The sequence below is a fragment of the Crocodylus siamensis genome, chromosome 3, assembly GCF_052110815.1.
Source record: "Crocodylus siamensis isolate JL-2025a chromosome 3, ASM5211081v1, whole genome shotgun sequence".
Lineage (NCBI taxonomy): Eukaryota > Metazoa > Chordata > Crocodylia > Crocodylidae > Crocodylus > Crocodylus siamensis.
In genome coordinates this window covers 125,414,815-125,442,300 of record NC_143397.1, presented here as the reverse complement: position 1 = coordinate 125,442,300, position 27,486 = coordinate 125,414,815, and the positions used below count along the sequence as shown (strand labels likewise).

The window sequence follows — 27,486 nt, the reverse complement described above, 5'->3', positions numbered from 1 at the left end:
TCCTTGCCACAAAAAGCATCAGGATATTATATCTGGTCACCAGATAACTGTAATTGTGATGAGTGCTGGTGTCAGGGATCCTCATTTAAAAACAAATGTACCTATGTAGACACTGGGCCAGAAGTGGCTTGATTTTCAAAGATGCTTAATAACTCCAGCACCCACTGAAGTTGGTGGGAGTTCGGGCACTGATCTCTGTGGTGTCATGCTTGTGTTGTGAAGCAGTGAAACTGATAGGGAAAAACCTTTCAGGATCCAGGCAATTATAATTAATAATACAATGCTTGCAATTGGAGTTTGTCACTTAAGCTTGTCATCTTGATCTCCATCTCATTCCCTTTTTTGTTCTTTATTAAAATTGTTTTAATAAGGAAAAGCTCATAAATGTTAAAATGTTTGAAACCCTTCACCTGTATCAGTCTGGTAATGAACCCTGCAAATATTTTTATTTCTATATTCCTTGATAAAGCGGTTAGCCTGATGATACATTTTTAAAGTAAGGAATAGTTTCAGCTGTTTTGTAGTTGATACAGTTTTTCTTTTGCTTTTGTTTTTAGGATGTTCCTATGGGCCAATATCATTTCCAGCGTTGCAGAGAAAGGTATTTATAAATTCATTCATCTAAAGTACAAGAACTAAGACATGCTTGATATTAAAATGTTGTGAGCCATTTCTTACCAAAGTATGATTTTTAGAATAAATTCTTCCATCCTGGAGACTTGAAGTAAAAACAGGCATGTTTTCAAAGTCGTTCTTATTGGCTATGGATGCACGTCTTGCTATCAAGTAGCAGTACTCTATATATTGATGTGCTACCAGCCCTATGAAAATTTTATATTGAATGCAGTTGTCTCATTGTACACTATATTAAATATCCTATTAAATCTTTTGGTGTCCCCCTTCATATATCATATATTGTTGGCTGTTAGGTATTTCAATGCAGTGTTCAGTTCAATGTACAATTCCTTTTGAGAAAATAAGTTTGATGAAAGGCTGATATACCCCATCTTCTGTGTCAGTGATAGAAAAATAAATATGCATTTATATGATAAGGCTTAAATTGTCATTTGGTGGCTATTTTTTCCAGTTAGTAGGTCAAAAGTAGAGAAAAATAGATGCAGGTGAACATGTTCTTTAACCCCGCCCCCCCGAGAAATTCTTTGAATTTCAAAATAAAACAGGTAGGGGGCCTAGAGGAAGAGTCTTATTTAAAAATACAGTCTTTATTGTATTGTAAGAAAATTGAGATGGTTAGCAGATTTTTAAGAATCTAAGAAAGTTAAACCGTAGATAACGTTTCCTTTTCTTATTATAAGTGACATGATGAATACTATAAAAATACTTTAAAATAAGTATTCCATTAAAAACCTAGTACTTCATTTCCTTTGCTTTAGGGGCAGTTCCTCCTTCCTATAGTGCCGCTTTAGTTTTTCTTCACGTCTTTGCTCTTTAAGCATCTCGTATGCCAGTCACAGATTACCAGAGAGCGGGGCATTCCTATTTAATGACTTTTCTGGATGCTGGCTAGTGCTTGCTAATCCTTAAAACCCATATTATATTCTACCTTTATGACCAAAGCACAATGGTTCAAATTGGATAGTGTGCAGAACTCACGTATGCCAGCACAGTAGTGTAGTTACTGTTTTTACTGTAGTATTTTCAGCATGTGATGTTTCTTTAGGATGCTCAAAATGCCTTTTCTTGATTTTAAATTGCTCTCAAAAATAGATACAAAAAAGTATCCCTCTATATGCTACAGTTATTACACAATAACTAAGACTGGCTACCTAGGCAAAGTACCTATCATGCCATAAAAAGCTCCATCCAACCAGCTATGAAGTTAGACTTTAAAAATGTATACTAACTTTATAGCTGATTAGTATCCAGCTTTAACTTGCACATCTAGCAGGGTCTCCCCTGTAGCTGTGAGCCCTGTCTGTTGACCAGGCTCCCAGCTGCAGGGGTGCATCATGTCCAGCTGGGGCTGGGAGTCCCACAGCTGAGGGGACTTTAGGACCTGGCAGCACCCCACAGCCGCCAGGACTCAGTGTCCTGCAGCTGCAGATAATGGATCCTGGCAGTGGTGAGCCACAATTGCAATCTCTGGACCACAGGGGTGTGTGGGTTGCCCTCACAGTTTTGATCTCCTGACCTTGGGGGTGTGTGAAGTGCTGCCACAGCTGGGAGATCACAGCTATGGGAGCTGCATGCATCCCTGGGCCTGAGAGACCACAGCTGCTGTTGCCTGGGGGAGCACCATGGCTGGGGGATTTCAGCAGCTGTCTCTTAGCTGAGGGGGCTCCCAGCCACAACAGCTTGCTTCTTCTTGGTGCAGAGGAGTCCGGGATCAGGGTCCCTCTTCACCGGCAATGAGGCATTATGGGGTATAATGTGTAATCCCACAATCACACCTCCTGCCTGCCCATATGGGATGGCAGGAGGCGCAATTATCTGGATTGCACAATAGATCCCATTGCACCTTTCCCTGAATGTGTAGACGGAGGGGCCTGATTGTACAACTTAACCTGGAAACACAACATAAAAAACTGATGACCAAGATGTTTTTGAAACAAGAATTTAAAGTTAGGCCCCTGTATTCATGTTTAGGGGACTGATTTTTTTTTTCAGGAACACTGAGCAGTTAGTCTTCCTCATTGAGGTCAGTGGAAACAGTTAGACATGGCTCACAGCACCTTTAAAAATCTGCATTTATTTATGTCTGCATGCCTACATCTGTTTTTTTGAGCCTCATTATCAGCTTCTGTATGTGAAATATTTAGCTCCTATGACTAAATGATTTGTTCATTTTAGTAATTTACTGATAGGGTTAAATAATATTAAATAAGCCAAAGTCTGTTTTCATTCTAGACTGATTGTCCAGGGTATAAAAATAGGCCACAAGTACATAATATATACCTAAGCTGTATAGCATTCAGCAGGCATAAAATCAATTGGGTTGTATAAAAAAGCGGTATGGTTCTACAGAAGTTACTCTAAAAACCTAGTATATTCTTTTTGTGTGGCTTTGAACCACTCTGTGGGACCTTGATTCTTTCCAAGGATCACAACTTCGATATGATGGAGAGTTTTGTATGCTACCAGTGACCTTGAGATCAGTGCTGTCTGGAGTTTTGTACTCCTCCTGGTAGGGTCACCCATGGTGGCAATGTTGGGTGAGATTTCCAAACTAACAGTGATCCAAAAATAATAAAAGTCTTCACTGGTGGAGCAGGCAGTTGAAGAAATCATACTTCACAATGGATGCAGAGGCAGATGAAAGGTGCGCAAGAATAGATATGCCCAGTCTTCTAGGATTAAAGTTTCTGTGAAGTGTTGTGTGGTTGCTGATGCACAACAGCATCCCCATGTTAAAAGAAAACATGCATAAGTGTTTTCCTTCAATCACAAGTTTTGTAGTGATGGGAAAGTGATGATGGAACAGGTGCTACTGATTACCAGAAGCCCCTAGTCGTGTACCTACACTGGGGCAATAAATGTATGGTGAATGTTTTGTACTTGGAACTGAGACAGGTGTGCAATTCAGCAGCTGCTACTGTGATGAGCACACCTATTCAGGATCCACTCTGCTCACCCCACATGGGAAGTGGGGCAGAGAAGGTGGTCTAAACATCACCTATCTCATTTCACCTGACTGGAAAACCGTATCTAATGGAATCACTTCATCTGTGGTCCATATCAAGTAATGAAATTTGCAATTTGGGGAACATCTGCACCCTAATTAGGGACAACCCTAATGGTGACTGACTGGAGCAAAAGGCAGCACACGGGGCTGGAGAAATTGCACAATTTGATACAAACATGACTGCACTTAGTAAAACCAGGAATGGAGGAGAGTGGTAGCTCACAGAGCATGCTGGTGGCTACACCTTTTTTTGGAAAGGAGATATAAAAAAAAGACACATTCACAGCATTGTTGTTGCTATCAAAACCAAGATTGTTACTCAAATGCTAGAATGTCCAGTTGGCATCAACGAGCATCTCATGACCCTTTGTCTTCTACTGGCCAATACACAACATCAGTGCATGTGCCCTGATCCTTGATACAGAAGATGAAAAAAAAATTAATTCTAAACTCGACCAAGTCCTGTCATCTGCCCCAAAGAAGATAAGATAATTCTTCTTGGCAATTTCAGTGCTAGAGTGGCCAGGGACTCTAAGCTATAGAAACAAACACTTAGAAAGGAATGCATGGGGAAAATCCATTCAAATGGTATTCTCCTACTGAGCAAGTGTTTGGAGTATGATCTCCTTATCACAAATTCCTTATTGCACCACACCAAAGCAAGAAATGAAAGATATTATGCATGCACCTCTGCTCAAAACACCAGCACTTGATTGGCTACATCATAGTGAGTACTTGGGACAGTTGCATCATCCCAGGTTCATTCATATACATTAAGTTGGAGGCAAAACACAGTGGCAGAGAGATCCATTTCTGTGGACCACAAAAGAAAATTTTCTTTTTTGTTCACTATAGTAGTTTTTAAAAATTACATAATGAGAAGCCTGAGGTGCTTTTGAAACTAACATTTTAATGAAAAATTCTTTTAAAACCTGCTGCTGAAAAGACCTGTATCCTCTAATCAGAACAGGGCACACCACGGGAAGGAGCAGTGTGAACTAAGCAATGCCTCCATGAAGAATGCTTGATTATTTTTCAGTGCAATGGCATGTTATTACCTTGTCATGCGAAGCTGACAAAGAATTACCAAAAATAGCTATAGCACATGGGGACATATTTTTAGGGAGCTGAGACTATCAAATTATATTTTATAAGTTCATTACATAACCAGGGAGCGGTCTGTGCTTCAAAAAAGAATGTCCCCAGTTCTGGTTTTCTACAAGCTTCTCTATTTCTTTTTTTTCTAAGAACTGCTTTAGCTTTTAGACTGTAAGTCCTTTGAGGCAAGGATGGTTACTTAGGAAAATGTTTTTAAAAAGCCTAGCATGAGAAGACCCAATCTAGTAGAGGCTTTTACATACTACTATGATACTGGTGTGAAATTGTTGTTGTTTCATTCCATTTAATACCAACCCCTAACATTATTTAAAGTTTAAAGTTAATATTTATTAAAAGATTGATACTTTTTTCCAAATGGATAATTTCTCTCCATTTTTCATTGCAGAACAAAATCACAGAAGAAAAGGTTTGAAGAAGAGCTAAATGAGAGGATGATTCAGGCCATTGATGGAATCAATGCTCAAAAGTATGTTTACATCCTGTATCATCTCGTCCACTTAGCTTTCACAGTAGTCTACAATGGGTGCCAGCATTACTGCTGTGTCTTGCCTGGGTGCCCAAGACTCAAAAAGCCATGGAGATGCCACCCTTATTCTGTGTAGGAGAGAGTGGAGCACTCAGACTATCCAGTTCTTGCCGCACTGTACCACCGAAACCTTTTCCGTGGCATGGGATCCAGTAATGGCTGTCCTGGTGATTCATGCAATAACAGGGTGTTCTGTTTGTCTCAAACACCTTGAACTTCCATTGCTCAAAGGCTGGGTCCTTTTTCTTTCTGCAGGAATTCAGGATTTGGTGATGACTCACCATGTGTATGAAACCTCCCCAAATCCTCCAGGGCACTGTTACAAATGAATGTGTTTGTATTAGCAACTTAGGTTTAATTATATTTCAAAATGAGCAGGCCACTAGTGAAAAATATAATTGTGTTCATTTAAATTCTCATGCTATATGTAAATGCACTTAAAACAGTAGTTAAAAGGAGAGAGAAACAGAGACGGAAAAAAGAGATGTGACAGCAAATGCTGAAAATGAGAATAATTAAAAAACACAAAAGCAGGCTGGGAGATATATATCCCAAAAGAATGAAGTGTTATGCTACTGTAGCAGTATTTCATATCTCCTAGCTGTGATTCTTTCTGAATGTTCTCATCTTTCACAGTAGAACAATAAGGGAGATGAAGAATGAAGAGCTCGGGCTTTCTGACGCAGAAATCAGAGCAACTTAAATATTGACTGATGCTTCATCATTGTGACAGGAGCAGCTGCACAGAATATGAAGTCTGCCTTGCCTCACAATTTGTTAATCATAGTCTGAATTGGCACATTGATTCTTTAGAATAGTGAATAAGCTAGATTAAAACTGTCCTGAGAGTTGTCAACAGAAGCCAATGTTGACAGTCAAGTTACACACAGAACCAAAATGAAAGAAAGTAGTTCCTCCAGTAGGCAGGTAAACAAAACTGTCTAAGATAGATTTGCCAATTGCAACTCATTCAGCATTACTGTGGCTTAGGCCACTGACAGACACTAAAAAGAAGGAGCACTGGGATCTGATGCATGATCCCAACAATAGTGCTTCCTGCCATTTTACGCTTGGATGGCAGGAGGCAGGACTGTGAGATCAAGTATCAGATGCCATCAGTCCATCTTGCTGGTGCAGAGAGAGCCTGGCCTGCTCCCTCTGCACCAGCAGTCTTCATTGCAGTGGCTGGGAGCCCCATCATCATGTTATGCCACATGGCTGCGAGCTTCGACGAGCTGACTGGGGTTCCCAGCTGGGGGAGCAGAGTTCCCGGCTGGGAAGCTGACTAGTGCTCCTATCCTCCAGAGCACATGGGAACACTGGCCATACATTCAATTAAAGGCATAATAGGAACCAGCGACAATGTTACTACACATTTCATGTAATAACTTTGTCAGTCATTCCTAGTTTTATCAAGCCATGAATTGCATCAACATGTGGACATGTCACTGCTTCAGACCTGATTAACCGGTTAGTCACATCTTAAGTGTAATGCGTCAGGGACCTTAAAGTACTTGCACTGAAATGTGACTGTGTGAATGACATTTTGGGTTCCATAGTTATTTTTTCTCAGTGATTCCCATACTATATATTTTTTGTTTTAGACTAGAGGCAAAAAACTGAAAGAAAATAACCCTGTGTATTTCCAACTGCCAATCTTACAGTGATCACTTCTTTTTTTCTGACTTGTTATCAGGTAAAAACTCCATCTAAAAAACTGTGATAAAGGACAATAGGATCACAAAATCAAACACTTGAAAGTTAGAAAGCTGCAGAAATAAGGCTACCTGTCTGTGTGCCTTAAGATACAATACCAATTACACCATCACCTACTATTTTTACCACAGGACCTGTGCTTTAGTCAATGTACAAGATTGATGGTGCTTTGTGGATGAATCAGGCTTGGATAGAGTAGATTGTCTTTATGAATTCTGTGCTGCAGTTCTGCCCCATGGGTTGTCAGGCTCAACAAGGTGGTCTCAAAGAGGCCTTCCCCAGATGTCTCCGCTATGTACTGGGTCATAAACATGTTCCTTGGAGGAAAGGTTGGGCAGATAGTAGGGGTGTTACCTCATTTCCGACCCTCTCCTAAGCTGGCTCAGTTTCTTCGATGGCAATGTCAGACTTGCCAGCAGTGAGCAGCCTGCACGGACACTCCTTTAAAGGGGAGCCTAAGATTAAGGCTAGGCTGTAAGCCTATTGAAATCCTGCTGCTGCCTGGGCTCAGACTCTGGTCATCCAGAACACGTATACCTTAAAAGAGGTGAAGGGCAGTTTGGTTGTCCAGAGACGTAGACGCCAACATGGTTACAATGCCAGTTTGGTCTAGTCATCCACCTAGCCCTTCTTCAGCCTCAACTAACTTTGATTCCTACATAGGCAGTGTTTGTTATCTCGTGTGTATTTGAGGGGCTCTGTGCAGCCACCTTTGTGGAGGTTGGGGGTCCCAGGACATCCGGAGGAGTGTCCCTCATCATCCTCATGGATATCCAAACACATAACTGGATCTGGATCCTTGGACACCCACATTAACACCCCCTTTTCACAGGTTTCCATACTTAAAAAAGAAGGTGATACATGATCACAAAACAGCAGAATGACACCATAATTATGGTCATCCAGACTGCAGTGTTTTGCCCCACGATTTCTAGACACTTATGCAAAAGAACAAATTGCCACCCCAACTGTTTAGTCCTCATTTCTCAAACCTGAGACCTCTAGGTTCAAATATACAGAACTGCTCAGTTTTCAGTGGAGTGCCAGGTTGTGGGTGACCAGGTCTCAGGCCACTGGGGATCAAAGTACCAACCAGGGTCAGGAGGAGAGAGCAGAATCCATGGACAAGTCAAGTCAGGAAGCCCAGAGGTCAGTCAGAAATCAGGGTTGGGGAACAAGCTGAGTCAGAAAGCTGGGAAATCAGGCTGAGAGAAGAGCTGGAGAACAAGCTGGGTTGAGAACCAGGAGATCAAGCAAAGGCAGAGAGAAAATCAGAGGGAACAACAAAACAGTCAAGAGTTAGGTTGAGCCCTGTCTCCCAGGCACTTCTTGTTCCTGTACAGGGGTTTATGTGAGGGAACTGGAAAGTCAGCTGACCCTGACCACCCACTCTGGTGACAGGGAGTGGGCAGAGAGTTAGGCCCTTCTGGAGACTTCAGGCCTGGATCAATCTGGGCAACCAGCCCCAGGGTGGCAGGTCAGGATGAGCAATCATGTTCACCAGGCTGAGGAACCAGGTGCAAGGGTACAGCCTGACACACAGCTACAACTGAAGTCACAGTGCTTGCTGAAACAACCAATGAGAGTGCTCTGGACAGACAGAATAAGCTTGTTATTATTATAGATCCTGATATGTAGTTAAGTCAGACCTACAGTAAAGCACCAGGGCCCCCTGCCACAGAGCAGGCAGGATTTGGCAAAGGGAAAAAGCATCAAGGGGCCTGATCCCCAGCTTGCCCCCCTGCCTGTCTCTCCCATGGCCGGGGGACAAGCTGCCAGTGGGCTGTGAGCTGCGGGGGACCCCAGTGCTTCCTTCTGCAGCAGGAACACCCCCTGGGATCACCCAGGCAGGGTGCCAGTGGGTGGGTGCTGTCCAAGGGACGCCACTACCACAGAGGGAAGCACCGGGGTCTCCACAGTTCAGGAGCTGTGTGAACTACTAGCAGCTCACTCCCCAGCCAAGGGAGATACAGGCAGACCCTGAAAGGGGGAGAAGGGTGGGGAAGAATCAGGCCCCTAACCACTTTTTTTTTTTTAAACTCAGCAGAAGCTGCCCGCACAAGCTGCCACTGGGTCACGCAGCCCCTGAGCTGTGGGGTGGCCCTGATGCTTCCCTTCACAGTGGTGGTGCCCGCAGGGCCACCTGGGTGGGATAGTAGCTGTGCGAGTGCAGCCCCAGCTCACAGGCAGCCCCTGCCAGACCTAGTAGTGCACAAGGTGCTGGAAGCCTGGGCATGCTCAGGGAAGCTTGGGCTTCCAGCTCCCCTGCACCATCCCTGCTGCCTTCCTGCTACTTGGGGCCACCCACTAAGCCCCAGCTTCCCTGACCACACCTAGGCTTCCAATGCCCTGTGCACTGTCCCCACTGCCTTCTCCAGAAAGGGCCCTTGTACACGTGAGGAATATCGCTGTCATTTGTTATGTGGCAAACTAAAATACATGGGATGTTTTAGTATGCTATGTAAAAAAGTCATTTAAATTGAACTATGCTGTCAAACATATGCACAGTTATGAAATTTAATTGTAACATGCTTCTGAACATGTACACTGTTAACACTGTTACACAATTAAATTGTTAAAAAGGACAATTAAATCACTAAAAGGGGCAATTCCCTCTCATGTACAAAGGCCCTTCGTTACATGTATAAGGGCGTTCTTATTCTATGACTATAAACAAATAACAAGGTCAGACTTTTGACAAAATATGTATTTGTATTTCTAAGCCTGCGTTTACAAGTAGACAGCTTTATGTAGCCTTGTTGAGGGTGAGAAGTTTTGATTCCATTAAAGTATTTGGTCAAAGATTGCAAAGAAAGAAATACTTTTGCAATAAAAAATTAATCACAAATATTTTTGGGGTTTCAGCTAGTTCTCAGTTAATGTTTCATTAATCAAAGACAGCAGGAGGAATAGCCCCATTGTATTTAAATAGCACCATAGCACTAATGAAAAAGGAACACTTTGTTTGCTGGAGTGTTTTAGTAAGGATATTTTTCCTTCTGCCGTAGATATTTTGGTGGGGGAGGAAGGGGGGTGGGAGGTTAACTAGAACTACTCAATAACCCTAAATCTCTTAGATTTCACGATATACTAAATATGTCCGCATAAAGCCTGGAGGAAAGCTCTCAGGTCACATTACAAATAACATATATAATTCAAATACAAAAATGTATTTCACTGTAACATTAGTGTAACTCTGTAAAGCCAATAAAATGGCTAATTGGTGGACTCTTGGAACCATTAGGATAATGAGAGTTTTGATTAAAATTGTGCCAGGGTGTTACTTAGTATTCTCGTGCTACCATTAACACAGCTGCTGTGTTCCTCCCTTATACTGTATTGTGTGCTTTAACATAACAAGTGGTAAGGTAAAATTTAATATTTTAAAAGAAATAAAAGGTTGTACCTATATGCAGCATGGCCAAGTTAGTTACTATTACAGTCTTATCCTTTTCTGAAAAATGTTTTAATGTCTAAAATAATAACTTAAAAATCCATCATATCTTACTGTGTATAAGTTGACACAATGTATAAGTTGACCCCATAGCAGCAGCAGGAGGGTGGCTGGGTGGGCTGGAGAAGGTGTGTGAAGTGCTGGAACCTTGATCAGGCTCATGGGAGAGGCAGCATGATAGTGGGCTCCAAGGAAGTTGGTTTGGGCCCCTGGGTGCTTAGGCAGCCCATGGCCTGCTGGCAGCCAGGCACCGCCACTAGAGGAAAGGTCTGGGCCCCGCTGTAGCTCAGGGCCTTCCTGGCCTACCAGCAGCTTTCCCCACAACTTTGTGGGGTCGGGGCAGGCAGGCTTCTCTTAAAGCAGGATCAGGCTGCTTGCTGCTTCTGCCTTCAGCACACTCCTGTGGCCAGCAGGATACCTGGCACCACCCAGAAGGGGCTGGCTTGCCCCAGGAGCAGTGGAGTATGTTAGGCAGGTGTATGGGGGGAGGAGGGGGCCGGCCCAGTCCAAGACCCCTAGCCACCCGCAGAGCCCTGCCCAACACCCTGTGCTGCCTTTGGGGCAAGCCAGTCCCTTCCTGGGCAGTGTCCTGGCAGCTGCAGGAGCTTGATGAAAGCAGAAACAGCAAGGGCCCCGATCCTGCTTTCGTCAGAGTCTGCCTGCCCCTTCTGTGGCCTGGGGGCAAGCTGCCGGTGAGCCACTGAGCTGTGGGGGGTCCTGGTCCTTCCCTCTGCAGAAATGGCACCCCCCGGCGGCCTGGCTGTGAGGGCTGCCAGGGGGCCTGTGCTGCCTGAGCTCCCAGGGGTCCAATCCAACTTCCGCAGAGCCCACCAGCATGCTGCCCCCACCCCTGAAGCAGGGCACCAGCATGGGGTCCAAGCAGTGTAGTTCACAGGGTATGGTGTAGAAATTGAGGTGGAAATTTAAAGCTAAATATTTTGGCTTCAAACCTCAACTTATACACCATGAAATACAGTAATTAATGCAAGTTGGATTTTGGGGGGAGGTTTGGACTTTATTTGTTTTAATGAAAAAGGGTATTAGGAGACAAAAAGAACCCTGCAAATGTTCTTGAGTTTTGACAAAAATTGAGCAGGGTTACGTGCTCTGTGTTTTGTGAGTTTATAAACTCTTTGTATTTCTGACTCTATTTGTGGTACTTACAAATTCTGAAAGCTTCACTTTCAATATTTTCACATTACAGAAATGTAGGGCTTTGTAGTGTGAAGTACTGATTCACCAGAGGCATTTTTCTTCTACCCTTAGCATAGGATCTTTGTATTAGGGATCAAATTTTAATTCCCATATTTGCTTTTGTGCGCATATTGAATTTAATTTCTATGTCTCCATTGACATAAATAAAGCTGTAGTGTTTCACATTTGGTAAAAGTCTTACTGGGACTGCAGTTCTTTTTTGTGTAGAAAATGTGAACAACAGCACTAGCTTAGAGTCTAGCTGTAAAATCAGTTGGACTAATTGTATAAGTAAGAATAGCTGATGAATGGGTAAGCAGACGAGCTTCATGTCCTTCTGATTAGCAAAGTAGTTCCCATCAAAATGTATGTAATAACTTATTCTTAAAAAAAAAAGTAGGAGTCTCCTGTTGAATTTAATTGTATTAGGGTTTTGCCTTTCCATTTTTCAAGGAAGTTGCTAATAACTTTTGCATAAGGTTTACTCACTTTTACACACAAAGGCTAGGGACACAAATCAAAAAGCCTGAGCCTGAATCGATTCAATCTTTGCAGATTAGTTTAACCTGGCTATACTAAATCAGTTTTGTAACCAGACAGACATCCCAGAAATGCAGGCACATGTCTACAGTAGCTCAGGCTAGAAGCTGGGGTGCACTAGAGCAGCCCTCCCCTCCTTCCACAGCACTAAGCTGAGGGGAGAAGCAGCCAGGCCCTGGCAGTATGCTCTGATTAGAACAGCAGGTAATTGATAACAGTGCTTATCACTGCTTATTCAGTGTTTATCACCCCATTAAGAAAACAACAGAGGGACATTACCAGCTACCTGTTGATTCTGGCTATTGATTCTACTTTTTTGATTCAGCAGGAACCGTAGCCAGCATATGGTTTGCTAGCTAATACACAGACACCTCCTCAGCAAGGCAGAGGAGAAGAGGGAATTCCTGCCTAGCAGGGAGTGGTGAAGGGGAGGGGAGGAGCAGCCTGCAAGTCTCTGAAGCTGCAGCCACAGAGCAGAGGGGGCGGGGGCAGTTCTGCTGTGGAACAGAGAGCCCCACTCAGCCCAGAGAGCATGCCAGGATGCTGGGGGAGTCTAATTTATCTTAAACCAGCAAGGGGTCTGGGACAGATTTTGCATAAACCGGTTTGAGCCAAATCTGTTAAGTCTGATACTACAGTCAACCAGGTTTATGTCAAACCAGTTTCATCCATTTTCAAACTCTTTTATGTGCACTGAACATCTGTTCTATTACAGGTTTAAACCAGTTTCTGATACTTAAACCAGTCTGTGTGTAATGTCTGTCCCTAGCCAGACTGCACAGATCTTAGTTTCATAGTTTCATAGTTTCTAGGGTCGGAAGGGACCTGAGTAGATCATCAAGTCCGACCCCCTGCTATGGCAGGAAAGAGTACTGGGGTCAAACGACCCCAACAAGGTATTCATCTAACCTCCTCTTAAAGACCCCCAGGGTAGGAGCCAGCACCACTTTTCTTGGAAGTTGCTTCCAGATCCTAGCCGCCCTGACCGTGAAGTAGCGCCTCCTGATATTTAGCCTAAATCTACCCTCTGCCAGCTTGTGACCATTATTCCTGGTCACTCCTGGCGGTGCTCGGGGGAACAGTGACTCCCCCAATGCCTGCTGATCCCCCCTGACTAGTTTATAACAGGCCACAAGATCCCCCCTCGCCTTCTCTTTTGGAGGCTGAACAGGTTCAGGTCCCGTAGCCTCTCCTCGTAGGGCCTGCCCTGCTACCCCCTGATCATCTTGATGTCACATCATACTTGCAATGCTTGTACTTTTAGATTTTACATATTTTTGGTCTTTAAGCAGGAAAAGACATTCTGAAAGTCAATAAAACAGGTGTTTCACAGTGACTCACTTCAGTGAGATAAATGTCTGTCTAACAAAGTACCATTTTACTCCCTTCTTAATGTTTTTTTCCACCTTCTTATTTGCCCAAGCTATGAGTCCGTAAAGCATCCATTTCATGGCATCTTTCTTTGTCGTCACACATTATTCACAACCTTATCTGGTCAGGATATACCTCAAATTTTGTACCATTCATCAGACACATCCTGGCATTTGACATTTGTGGAATGAAGCATCAAAAGAGAAAGTAGAAGGAAGAACCAGCAGCAAAGCAACTTAGATAAGCAATATAAAATGTAAACCTCAGTCCTGAATGTGTTTACAACCTGTCCACCTACAACCTGTTAATTTGAACTTCAATTTTTCATATTTATTAACTGTAGAAAACAAGAAGGGTAAAGCTACATAATTACCTTTCTTTAAAATATATACATTGCTTTCTTGCTTTACATTTTTTCAGTAGTAGAGAAATACAGGGCTGTTCATTTCTGGTATCGGTTATCATGTTCTTTGTTTCTCATTTTGTCTAGGCAGTGGCTTAAATCTGAAGACATTCAGAGAATATCATTACTTTTCTATAACAAAACTCTGGAAAAAGAGGTAAGTTCCTCCTCATATTTTAAAACTTATAAATAAAAGTACATATTTTAATTTTTAACAATAGAGGTCCCAAATCTTCCTTTAACTACTTCCCTTAAGTAGTTAAGATGGTTTCTTTTTAAAATATGCTGTGGGGTATCACTTGCTTCTTTTGTGTTTACAAGCAGAGAAAACTATTAATCCAACCCTTAAAAATCACTCTAAATTTAAACTGTTTTGAATCTCCCTACATTGTCTCATTAACAAATAGGAGACTCCAGTGGTGATGTGCAGAGAGTGCACAGGGGCGCATGTGCACCCCCTGAGAGCGCCGGTGCACCCCCTGACCGGCCGTGCTCACTGCTTAGGTGATGGACAGAAGGGGCAGGTGGGAGTGCCAGTGCCCCCACTGCAAGTGTTGGCCGATCGCTACAGCCACTCCCAGAAGCAGCTGCAACCAGTCCTGGAAGCGGCTGCAGTGATCAGCTGTTGCGGGATCAGCCATGGGGTGCCCCCGGGCAGCGAGATTGGCCATGAGGGACTCTCCCCCCAGCCAACAGGATGTATTCCAGAGGTGTCGGGGAGAGGGCAGCGCTTTAATTGGAGCAGCTTCAAGAGCCACTCTAAATAAAGCACCTGCAGTATCCTGTGCATCAGCATCCCCACACTTCAAAATCATGGCTTTAGTTTAAGTGCCCTTGCCACCACTTTAAAGAGCAGGGATGCTGATACACAAGATGTGAAGGCTAATTAGCATGTTTCAGCAGACTTGATTAATCAAGTTGTAATTACAGCCCACTGGAGCAGCCTCCCTGCAGGCACCCTTAGATACCACTCTGGGGGCTGGGTACCTAAACTGTAGGTGTTGTAGTGCCCAGCTTGTGGCACCTAAGTCCTTTACTGGATCACCTTTAAGTTCATTTATGGGTTTTCTGAGGCATGAGCTGCCCTTTAACCGTTTGCACAGTGCTGAGCATAAGGATGTCCTCATCTGTTAAATGAGCTGCTGAGTGCTGCCACAAATCTTTTTGGAGCCAGATTTTAATTTCATTCTCTGTTTTTTTTTTATTATCGATGGGTTCGGCCTTGATTCCATTGAGGTCAATAGGAGACTTGGCATTGACTTAAATGGGAAGAAGATTGGATTCTGCCTAATGTGAAAGTAAAACAAAGAAATGGGAGAATGTCGCTTTGTTGAAGGAACTAATCACACAGCTTTCTTGGGAGAGGCCACAGGGAGCGTGAAATGTTAGAACAAGCTGGCAATGAGGGCAGAATCTTACTGAGTTTTTTAACAATAGCTCAAGGTCTTAAACATGTGCCAGAATACCACACTCCCCTTCAACAGTTGTGACAACAAAACAAACTGCAAATGTTTTCAAACATATTCATTCAAGTTCGCATACACTTATGACAGGAATTAGTTTTAATACATTACAGAATTTGGGAAAAGAGATCCTCAAAGCATATCTTGGGATTCAATTTAGTTCATACACATACACTTTTAGTTTATTGAGGGTTCTGCGTGTGGATTTCAAGGGCAGAATTCAACCCTTAGTACAAAGACACAGCTGTGCACTTATCTTTAAAAGCACAGCTCATCTACTTACTGTTTATGAGGTTTTCTTTTTGAACTCTTATAAAATTAGTCTGATTCATTTTGCTTTAATTATGTTTTCCTTGAATTCTTAGCCCTTGAACAACTGTAAAACTTGGAATATGTCTGTTTATAGTTTTTTTATTGCTTTCAGGATGAGACATCTATGTTTTTATTTAGTACATTTCCTTTGTATATGTATTGCTTATTTCATATTTTTCTGCTTAAACTTATTAGCAATTTATAAAGAGAAGATTGGAAAGGAATTCATACTATATAATTCCACTGCAGCAGTTAAGCTAGCACAATTTACTGCTGCTTACTAACTTTCAAATACCTGTTGCAAATAAAGGATATGGAAGAATTTTAAAAATATCAAATCATTCACTGTACATTATAAATGGGACATAAGTCACTGCTTACCACACCCTCTCTCCTTCCCCAAGTGGAGACCTATGTGGAAACTTATATGGTTAACCAAGTTTATGCAAAAGATTCCATCCTAAAGGGTTATTTGTACTTTCCTATAATTTCTTGGTCCATTTTCTGTATTTATGGCTGAAAATTTGTATAGTACATATGTATGGTTTTGAAACTGTTGTGTCATAATCATTTGGCCACTCTCCACAAAGAAAGTTGGGGGAAAAATGTGTTTCTCATTATAAAAAAAAAGAAATTTTCTGCAGTTAACTCTGCTCTGGGACCTTTAATTATAACCATCTGGGGGGGCGGGGAGGTTGTGTGTAGATGTAATACATAGACATTTCATTTGGACAGAAGCAGCAGTGAATAAATTCTGCAGAGGACAAGCTTCAATACTATGTGTAACAATGACTGGCTCCAAATAGCTCACGTTACTTGTTGACTGGGGTGGTTAATCACTAAGGTCATTTTTACAAATGCAAGTGCTGCAGCGCTGGGTGGTTTGAAGAGTGCAACTTACAGTTGTATAAGTGTCAAAATATGTGTCAGCACTGAGAAAATGGTGGCAGGGTGCTTTTGAACTAAAACCCCTTGGCAGTCCTTTAGTTCAAAAGTGCACCGCCATCATTTTCTGTGCACTGACATGCATTTCACCACTTATACAACTTTACACAGTGCAGCACAGTACGCCTCAGCTCACATGTGAAGCGGACTTGATTAATCGAGTCTGCTCCGAAGCAGCGGATTTCCGGCATGTCAGGGGAAAAAAGTATGTTTATAAATGCCCTAAAAGAACAAACAATCTCATTGCCCAAGACAGTGTGTATGCATACCTGCCTATTTAAAAGGGAACATTACCTGCTGTATAAACTTGTCTATTTGGGAAATAAGATTTTTTAACATTTGCTAATTTCATTTTTAGTACCGAGCCACAACTTTGCCTGCCTTCAAGTATTATGTGACGTGTGCATGCCTGATATTCTTCTGCATTTTTGTTGTGCAGATTCTGGTATTACCAAAGTAAGTGAATAATATTTAAATTCCATATATGTATTACTTGCACTTGTATTTAGATAGAGAGAGAGATGCATACATACATATGGCCACAAATACAACAAGATAGCATCCTTAAACTATAAATTAATGATTTAGCATTTGCCAAAATCCACAGGGAGAGTCGAGGACACTGAAGTTCCTCAAGATATGAACAAAATTTCTAGATCTTTTTAAAGCTACAGTAGTTTACTATTTTTTACTCTAAACGACATCATTTAGTTGATGACCTAATATTTGTATCACCTTTGCAAGTTTTCTTTTTTTTTTTCTTTGTTTTCAGTCAAATCTATCATGGGAATAAGGATAAAATTCTTCTGGGTATGAAAAAGCATTTTCAGTGGCCACGTCTACATGCGACTCTACATGAGACACTGACTGCATAGTCGTTAGTACTAGTATAAACAAGTACTAAATGACTGCTCAGTAACTGGAGTTACTGCACAGTAGCATCACCAAACAGCTTTTTTGCAATGCTGACTCTGCAGTAGGTCATTACTACTACACAGTAACATTGCATCAGTAGTAATGTGCAATAGCAATAAATTATGCGCAGTCAGCATCTCGTGTAGGCACGGCCCTGTATGTAGTTTTAACTACTGTACATAAACCTGAAACAAGGTTTTTTTTGTGATATATTTTATTGGAACTAAAGGGCCCTTTTTTAGGTCTTTATGCATACAAAGTTTCTTTCTCAGACCTGAAAAAGGGCACTTTAGGCCTGGAAATCTGTACAGCAACTTTCCCAACTATACAGTTGGTCCAATAAAAGATATCGTTTTTTTCTCTCATACATTTCTTGAACCACCATGGCTATAACAACACTCCAACCCTACTAGATACATGAATCTGCTGTACTTAGAATTTCAGTGACAGTATTGTTTGGACAAGGACTTCAGTATCAGGTCCTTAATTTGTGAAATATATTTAACGTATATTATCATTATAAAACAGGTATGCAAAGTGGACTAATATCCTTTCAAAGTTGTGTAGTGTCATAAGATATGTTTAAACCTGGTATTTTAAAATTACATTAAAAAGTTGACAATCATTCATCCAGAAAACATACTTTTGCTTTTTGTAATTGCTGATGTGAGATCATAAGAATATTTATACAATATATTACAATTTTATTTAAGTAAAAAAGCTGTTTATAACTACATTTTCATTAATTTTCAGGCTATTCATACTGTACAAAGTTTAAGGAATATGGGTTAAATTTCAGCAGGAAAAGTCTACATAAAATTTTAGTTGAGATCATATGTTAATATATAAAATGTAACAGTGTCATTGAGTGTTACTCTGTTGGAAAACTTGTATTTTTGCATAACCACAATTGTCAACATTAGTACTGTACATTTACTATCATGAAATATTTTAGTGGAAGCTCCTTCTTGTTTATGGGTTGTTTTTGCTATTATTGTTGCTTTTGGAAGGCGACTATTCTTATGTGTCTAGCTGATCGAACACATTGGTATCACTGACAGGCTAATCATTACAGGCTTAGACCTGTCATACTCATTCACCTTTGAACACCTGCTTCATACAGTTTATGCCCCAAAGAAAACATTATATAACCATCATCTTGCCTGATGTCCTACGCATCATAAAGCCATTCAGTTTCACATTGCTACCCCTACACTGAGCACAGTAATTTGTGTTTAGTTAAAGCACTTCTGCAGACTGGCATCCAGCTTTGAGTTGAAAATATCATGAGAAAGCATAGCTAGTTCTTTCACTGGTAGTTTGTTCCACTAATTAATTATTCCCTCAGTATGCCTAATTATAATTTGAATTTGTAATTTGTGCCTAGTTGTAATTTGAATTTATCTGGCTTGAAATAACTGTGACTACTTAGGCAAATAAAGACTGCAGGATTTGGCCCTTTGCTCTTGGGAAATTCATAGACGAGAGGGAAATGAATATTTCCAGTACTTTGTGTGTGGTGGGGGGAGAGGAAGGGCATTCTGTTATTCCCCATAGGTCATTCATGCTTATAAATCTAGGGGCCAGAAAGGCTCTGTTTGCATGTGACATTCTCTTGCTTTTCATTCAGACCTAGGGTGACATTCAGTTATTTTCTGGATGCTTAGATGACTAGGTCTGGTCATCCCAGTCCACAAAAAAATCCTTATCTATGCTGGATCTCTTTTACTTTCTAGTATGGCACACTAACCATCACACCACAGGGCAGCCACAAGAATGAGGTCTGTGGGAGATATGGAATCTGAGGGATGAGAACAAGCAAGGTGGTATATAGCTGAAGGAGGTGGCTTCTGGATTGGTCCCATGTCAAAAGTGAGGTGGAAGTTTCCCCCTGCACTGCCCTTCCTCTGTTATTTCCAAGGACAGTACTAGTACCTCACCTGTGGTGCAGTGGCCAGAGTGCTGTGCTGGGAAGCAAAAATGGTTCTATTTCAGACCCAAGATCTATAGCATTACAGCCGCGTGCCCTAGCTACTGAGCTACAGGGGCAAGAAACACAGCTGTAGCCATTTTCTATTCCTGAATCTAAGTCATGGAGTCATAGGTTTTGACCATCTCCATTTGTGGGCATCTAAGACTGCTATGTGTCCACAAGAGTTGAATTCATGTGCCCCAGCCACTGCCACATGTGCCCAATCCATGCAACTATGTAGTGGGACATAGCCATCCATGTAAATAAGTGGCTTTTGGGGAATTAGACAGGCAAAAGTGCGCAGATGATCCCACCTGGGTGGCTAAACAACCACAGAAGATTAGAATGCCACCTCTAGGTACTTCCATTAGAAGTATGGGGGCCTATTTCAACATCCACAGGACAGAATGCTTGGTTTGTTCCTCTGGCTGCCCAGTGGGCTGATGGGATGCCAGTTCTTCCCTTGGGGCTACCTGGACTTTCCTTCTTCTGCCCTCAACCCTGCCCCTACCTAGCACACACAGCAGTACTTTGCAGGAGGAGACTGCACAGAGCCCCTTAAATTTATGTAAGGCAATAAACACTGCCATATAGGAATCCAAGTATTATTTAAGGCAAAAAAAAAGGTTATGTGGGTAACTAGATGAAATTTGGCATCCTGGTGTCAAGCCAGTGCTGCCATGAAGGGAGCTGAGCCAGCTCAGGAGATGGTCAGGCAGTGCTAGTACCCCCTATTTACCACCTAGTATTTTCCAAGGAAGGTGTGCGCACACACACAAATGAATTTATGTTTTAGCATTGGAGGGAACAAACTTTGAGTCTCCCCTCAATGACTAGGATCACCTGTTCGGAGAATTGCAACAGCAGGTGAACCCTTTTGGTTCATGGATGATGGATGAAGTTCATCCAAAAGAAATGGAGGGACCTGAAAACTAGTGGGCAACGTGCAACAAGCTGGGATAGGAACATGAGACAATTAGATTTGTAGCATCCTACCTACCTACTTCTAGCAGCCTCCATGGTCATCGTGTCAGAGACCAGTGGTGTTGGTAGGGTCAGTGCCTCAAAGAGGAGAGGTAGGAGGTGATATATGGTAGGGGCTGGGTGATAGTTTCCTGCCTTGGGATTCCTCACAGGCACAGAGCATGGTGCATCCATGGGAAGGTTGTGGAGCATCCCATAGGAAGGCATAGCTTTGAGGGCACCTGTCTCCTGCTCAATCTCTTCCCTCTCTCACTCCTACCTCAAGACTCATACTCCATTAATCTGCTATTTTTCCACCCCCAGCCACCCTCAGGATTCCTTCCTAGCTTCCTGCTCCCATCGAACAAGGTGCACCCTTTTTGCACTCCTGTCTGGCTTCCCCATCTGGCCATAGCCATTTCCTGCTTCTCCCTAGATCCTCCTGTAGTCCCTCTAGCCCCTGGCCTCCATGGCCCCAAAGCTAGCCTGAATGCCCTAAACCTAACTGTAACTAATGTCTCTGTAGTTCCCTCAGTCACCTCTCTCTCTGATGTCTGCCTCAGTTCTACTTACCTGCTTTCTCTCTAGACATAGTCATAGCCTCTTTTCCCCTCTCTACAGATGGCCATGACCACCTTCCCCCTCCGTTTGTAGGTGCCAGGTGCAGGAAGGTTGCTGAAGGACTCAGCAGCTTCATCCATATGAGAGGCAAAGTATTTGTAGTCCCGCTCTGAACATGACTGCATTTTCCTGGCTGCACAGGGCTCCAGACAGGTAGAGACATTCTGTTAAATGTCTCTAGATGCATAGAGCCTCTTCACAATTAGAAACAGCTGGGCACAGAGGCATACAGCTGATTTGCACAGCTCTTCATCCAGGACTTCTACATGTAAATCATGTTATCCCATACATGGGGCTCCCCACAGGTCTGGAATTTTAGCAGAAGCACTAATTAATGCTTCCCCTTCTCTTTTGTTGCCAAATTTTTGGATCTGGGGAATCCCACAGGCTGGATGACATGACTCTGCTGGCCAGATCTGGGTTGAGCATCCCTGCATTAATGGATTTTTCAGGGACTAGACAAGGTGGAACACAACTGGATGCCTAAATCCATTTAGATACCTAGTAAGTGAAATGCACTGTGGCCTTGGGTGACTAGAGCTGTGCAAACCTATTGCTTGTGTTTCTGTCATTTTTCTAAGAAATGTCCTGTCATTCAATCTTGAATTATTTCAAGGAAGTTGTTTGGCAGTTCTGCTGGTCGGACTAGGTCACAGTAGCCTTTCTGTTTTAATAATGTATAAGTCTATGAACATTTTTCAACCTTTTGTTACTCCTGATTTTCATCTCTCAAATGCTTTTCATTAAACTTGATGAAATTTCTGTTTTCAAATTTAAAAAATGGGAACATTCACACTTAAACTTCTATGGGTAAATATTCCCTGAGTATGGCAACTAAAACTGGCCCTGGAATTCTGTCCTTCAAATATTGTTTTCCTCTCCTGCCTACTTACACAGGGCCCAAAGACAATGCAAGGTTTTCATAGTTTCATAGTTTCTAGGGTTGGAAGGGACCTGAGCAGATCATCTAGTCTGACCCCCTGCCATGGCAGGAAAGAATAGTGGGGTCAAACGACCCCAGCAAGATGTTCATCTAACCTCCTCTTAAAACCCCCCAGGGTAGGAGCCTGCACCACTTCTCTTGGAAGTTGGTTCCAGACCCTAGCCGCCCCGACCGTGAAGTAGCGCCTCCTGATATCTAACCTAAACCTACCCTCTGCCAGCTTGTGACCGTTATTCCTGGTCACTCGTGGCGGTGCTCGGGGAAACAGTGACTTCCCCAATGCCTGCTGATCCCCCCTGACTAGTTTATAACAGGCCACAAGATCCCCCCTCAGCCTTCTCTTTTGGAGGCTGAACAGGTTCAGGTCCCGTAGCCTCTCCTCGTAGGGCCTGCCCTGTTGTCCCCTGATCATAGGAGTGGCCCTCCTCTGGACCCTCTCCATGCTGTTGACATCCCTCTTGAAGTGTGGCGCCCAGAACTGGACGCAGTACTCCAACTGCGGCCTGACCAGGGCCGCATAGAGGGGGAGGATCACCTCTTTGGACCTGCTCGAGATGCATCTGTGGATGCGTGACAAGGTGCGGTTGGCCTTCCTAACTGCCTCACCACATTGCCGGCCCATGTTCATCTTGGAGTCAATGATGACCCCAAGATCCTTTTCCGCCTCCGTGCTGACAAGAGGGGAGTTCCCTAACTTGTAGGTGTGGTGCCGGTTGTTCCTCCCGAGGTGCATCACCTTGCACTTGTCTGTGTTGAAACCCATCCTATTCTCATCTGCCCATCCTCGTAACCTGTCTGATTGTAGCCTGTTGCATCCTTCTAGTGTGCCCACGTGTCCCCCCACATCTTAGTGACATCAGCAAATTTGAACAGGGTGCTTTTTACCCCCTCGTCCAAATCACTGACGAAGATGTTGAACAGTGTGGGCCCGAGGACCGAGCCCTGCAGAACCACACTGCCCACATCCTTCCAGGTTGAGAAGGACCCATCCACTACCACCCTCTGGGTGCGGCCCTCCAGCCAGTTGGCAACCCATTTGACTGTGTGGGTGTCTACACCACAGCCCCCCAGTTTCTTAGTGAGAACGGGGTGAGACACAGTGTCAAAAGCCTTCCTGAAATCCAGGAAGACTATATCCACTGCTACCCCTGCATCTAATGATCTGGTGATCTGATCGTAAAAGGCCACCAGGTTGGTCTGACAGGACCTGCCACTGATGAACCCGTGTTGGTTGCCCCTAAGCATGCAGTCCCCTGCCTGCCCCTCCTGGATATGTGCCAGAATAATTTTCTTGAACAGCTTGCCTAGGATCGAGGTAAGACTAACCGGCCTATAGTTTCCCAGGTCCTCCTTCCTGCCTTTTTTAAAGATGGGAACCACTTTGGCCCTCTTCCAGTCCTCCGGCACCTCACCAGAGTACCACGAGTGCTCATAAAGCAGTGCCAGGGGACTTGCAATGACCTTGGCCAGTTCCTTTAGAACTTTAGGGTGGAGATCATCCGTACTGGCTGACTTGAATACGTCCAACCCCTCCAGAAGCTCCCTAACTAAATCCTCACTAACCCGTGGCCCAGGTGTGGCTCCCCCAGGGCCCGAGGGGGGCCCAGAAGGGAGGTGGCTTACTTTCAGTGCTTACTAAAGTATTTCCAGCCATTTGACAGCACATAGGTTTTCAACCTTTTTTTTTTCTTGTCTTTCCACAAGTATATACATTACATCTTCTCCTTAAATTATGTTGTGGATAGATTAAAAGGTAAAATTACTTTTTAACTTACAAACCTAATAGTTATTACAATTAAACCTAATAACCCAAAGTTATAATTAATTAGTATTCTTACTCATCCCCTTTTCTGTCCATTAAATTAGATATGTAATGCACTAACATATATTATTTGCACTTGAATTTAATAAAGGAAGAATTAACAGGCTTTGCACAGGAGCAATATTTAGCAGGACAATGTGCCCATTAGCTTTTGGGAGTACATTGTTAGTGTCATCACATCCCCTTCATAGCACAGAAATGTAAAAGCAATTATAATTCATCTTTTTCCCATGAAGAAAACTTGGAAGACATATTCTGTTTCTTTTAAAATGGTTCTTTTTAAACTGTAATAGCGATAGTAGGCCATCTGCATAAGGCGACTTAGAAAGCAGAAAAAAAATTAACTCATATAATTTACACGTTGGAGTCAGATGTTTTTACTCTGTTATAAAGAAATTCAATAGACAAGAAAATACAGAAGGATAAAAAAACTTTAAAAATATAAAAGGCAAGTTAGTTTGAAACATTTGGGCCAAATGCTTCCCTCATTTGCCTTTGTGCAGGACTGCATGCATATTTGTACAACAGAGCAAAATTCTATTGTCTGTGTTCATGGAATGCTGTTGTTATGTTCACACAAGTTAATATTTCATTTTCTCTTTAGAGAAGAGTCTTTGGAGAGAAGAACAATGTTTTTGAAATAAGGCCATCCAGATGATTAGATCATCTAGACCAGTGGTTTTTAAACTTTTTTCATTTTCAGACCACTGAAAAAATTTAAATGGAGGTGTAGACCCCTTTGAATTGTAAGTGTATTTACATACTTTGGTTGGTCATAGCCATCTTTCACAGACCCCTTAGACAAAGTCTGTGGACCCCAGGGGTTCACAAACCACAGGGTGAAAATCACTGACCTAACTCATTGTTCTTCAGTGATTGTTTTCTACTGTATTCTTCATAGCACTTTTCCCAATCTACTTGCAAAATCCAGAGCAGTGATGATACCCCTGTTTCCCGTGGAATATTATTCTACAAATGAATACATCTCATGAGAAGAAAACCTAAATGTACCATTTATTTCTCTCATTACTTCATCAGGACTCTTTAACAGCTCGCTGGAAGCTATGAGAGACCCAGCCATTCACTCTCCCTCTCTGCCTACCTCAAAAGAGGATGGGAGTTAGCAGAGCATTGTGGGATTCTGGTGGTCCTAGAATTCCAAATTCAGGAATAAAACAGCTTTTTAATAAATCCGTTTCTTTTTTTCATTTTAATGTTGCTTTTCTTTCTTTTCATTGTTACTTGGTGGATAATTTACCAAGTATTCACATTTACAGTTTTTTTCCTTTCCTTTCAAGGGTGATTGAAGAGAAAAGTATTTCTTATTAGTATTACTGTAGAACTGCAAATACTAAATAGACATTACATGCAGAACTATAAAATGTAGCAATGCCAAGAAGTTACTGTTTGAAAGAAGTAGTATTTTTTGGCACTTTGCCATCTTTATAGTGTTGCAAACAGCTGAAACAGTGCTACAAAGGTGTGTATACTCATACAAATGAGTCTGTCTACTTCCGGTCCAGTCATATGTCAAGTAATGGCACTGTGATTTTAAACATTGTGATATGAATGCTAATGTTTTTACAATTGCCTCAGTAATTAATGAAAATGAAATAATTGCTTCAGAGGATTTTTTCCAAATTTCAACCTATATTTTGTAAAAATAAATATTAAAAATAGTAAAAATTAATAAATGAAGTCAGAATAACTTTCAAGCTATTTAAGTTTTAAAAGCAAATAAACACACGGATTTCCAGTTGTCCATAATTATGAAATAATGTTTTTAATAAAGGGGTATGAAAAGCATTTTGTACATGTTCTTGGCAATTGAGCACTAGAGCTTGAGCAAATGGGTTGTAGTTGATAATGAGAAGTATTAGTGTAAATGTGCTCAAGAGGCAAGAGCAGAGTTTCACTACATACAAGACAAAGGAGTGTTCAAGACTAGAGCTTAGCAGCAGATTAAAGTATTATTCCTTTTGGCCCTATGAGTTCTGTACAAGAACTAGTTCTGCCCAAGCACAAGATTGTTGTCTGAGTGGTCACGGAGGCTAGGGACAAAAATTACGCATAAACCACTATAAGTGATCGGATCCAGTTCAAATATGTAACACAACAGGGCTAGGGATAGACATTCAAAAAGCCTGAACTTGAACTGATTCAGTCTTTGCAGGTTAGCCTAACCTGGCTAGGCTAAATCAGTTTTGTAACCAGACAGGTATCTGAGAAATGCAGGCACATGCTTCCAGTGGCTCATGCTAGAAGCTGGGGGCACTAGAGCATCCCTCCCTTCCCTTCCACAGAGCTGAGCTGAGGGGCACATTACCAGGCCCCGGCAGGACACTATGATTAGGGAGGGGTTCCCCCACTCCTGACCAGCCCATCAAGGATTTTGTATCACCCTTAGCTCAATGTTTATCACCCCATTAAGAAAACAACAGAGAGACATTGCCAGCTATCTGTTGATTCTGCCTTTGTCCCATGTGCCACAGCTTGGAGGTAGCCAGCATGTAGTCTTCTAGCTAATGCTGAGTGGTGTCTGTGAGGGACAGGGGAATGCCTGCTTAGCAGAGAGTGGAGAGGGTAGAGGGAAGCAGAAGCCAGGCAGATGCCTGTAGGGATTGCTGGAGCAGCAGGCAGGGAGCAGAGGGAAGGGGCCAGCCCTGCTATGGAACAGGGAGCTCCACCCAGCCCAGAGAGCATGCCAGGATGCTGGGGGAGTCTGATTTAAGTTAAATCAACAAGGGGTCTGGGACAGACATTGCATAAATGTTTGAGCCAAATCAATTAAGTCTGACACTATATTCAATCTCATTTATCTCAAACCGGTTTCAGCCATTCTCAAATTGGTTTCTGTGCACTGAGCATCTGTTCCATTACAGGTTTAAACCAGTTTCTGATCACTTAAACCAGTTTATGTGTAATGTCTGTCCCTAGTTCAGTGCACATAAGCCACTTTCAAAATGACTGAAACCAGTTTCAGATAAACCTGAATGTCATATCAGACTTAACTGATTTAGGAGGGTCACTTAATGAGTTTTGGTGAGATGTCAAGGGCCGCACACACAAAATCTTTTAGAAGATGTCGTTTTAACAAATTGTAAATTAAAAACAAACTATATACTGAAAATCAAACATTTACTATACCGTATTTTAATTTTATTTCAAAAATATCTTTGTCCTGATTTATATTCTTTTTAAGTAGCATATATGGAGGCTACTGCATAATAGCTCAAAAGAAAGTCTAACTCGTGTATACTATGTGTGGAGGCTGGGGCGATTTGTGGAAAGGTGGGAGGTGTGTGTGGGGGTGTGAATGTGTGGGCGGGAGGAAGGGGTGTGTGTGGGAAGGGTGTTGCGGGGGTGGGCACTGCCTGTGCATAAGGTCCCAAGAGCCAGCTGGGGGTGGAATGAGTGAGGGAGAGTAGGGGGCGCATGCAGCATAGCTCACCAGGGTAATGCTAGTGCATTTGTCTCTGTCCCCCGCATCTAGCCTGCAGCTGCCCTTGCTACATGGTGCTCTGCATGGGGCTGAGCCCGACCCACTCCCTCACAGGGCAGCTC

The 27,486-nt window shown here is 42.6% G+C and overlaps 1 protein-coding gene across 3 annotated transcripts in view; it reads left to right on the top strand.

Annotated features, from left to right (window-relative positions):
- Nucleotides 1-27,486, top strand: part of ADCY2 (adenylate cyclase 2) — a 404,271-nt gene that overhangs the window by 292,815 nt on the left and 83,970 nt on the right. For all 3 annotated transcript variants that reach the window (XM_090039146.1, XM_090039147.1, XM_090039145.1), the window contains 4 exons: nucleotides 558-601; nucleotides 5,148-5,228; nucleotides 14,054-14,123; nucleotides 17,045-17,142. In XM_090039146.1, the coding sequence (XP_089895272.1) occupies nucleotides 558-601; nucleotides 5,148-5,228; nucleotides 14,054-14,123; nucleotides 17,045-17,142 (293 nt within the window). The remainder of the gene's footprint in view (nucleotides 1-557; nucleotides 602-5,147; nucleotides 5,229-14,053; nucleotides 14,124-17,044; nucleotides 17,143-27,486) is intronic.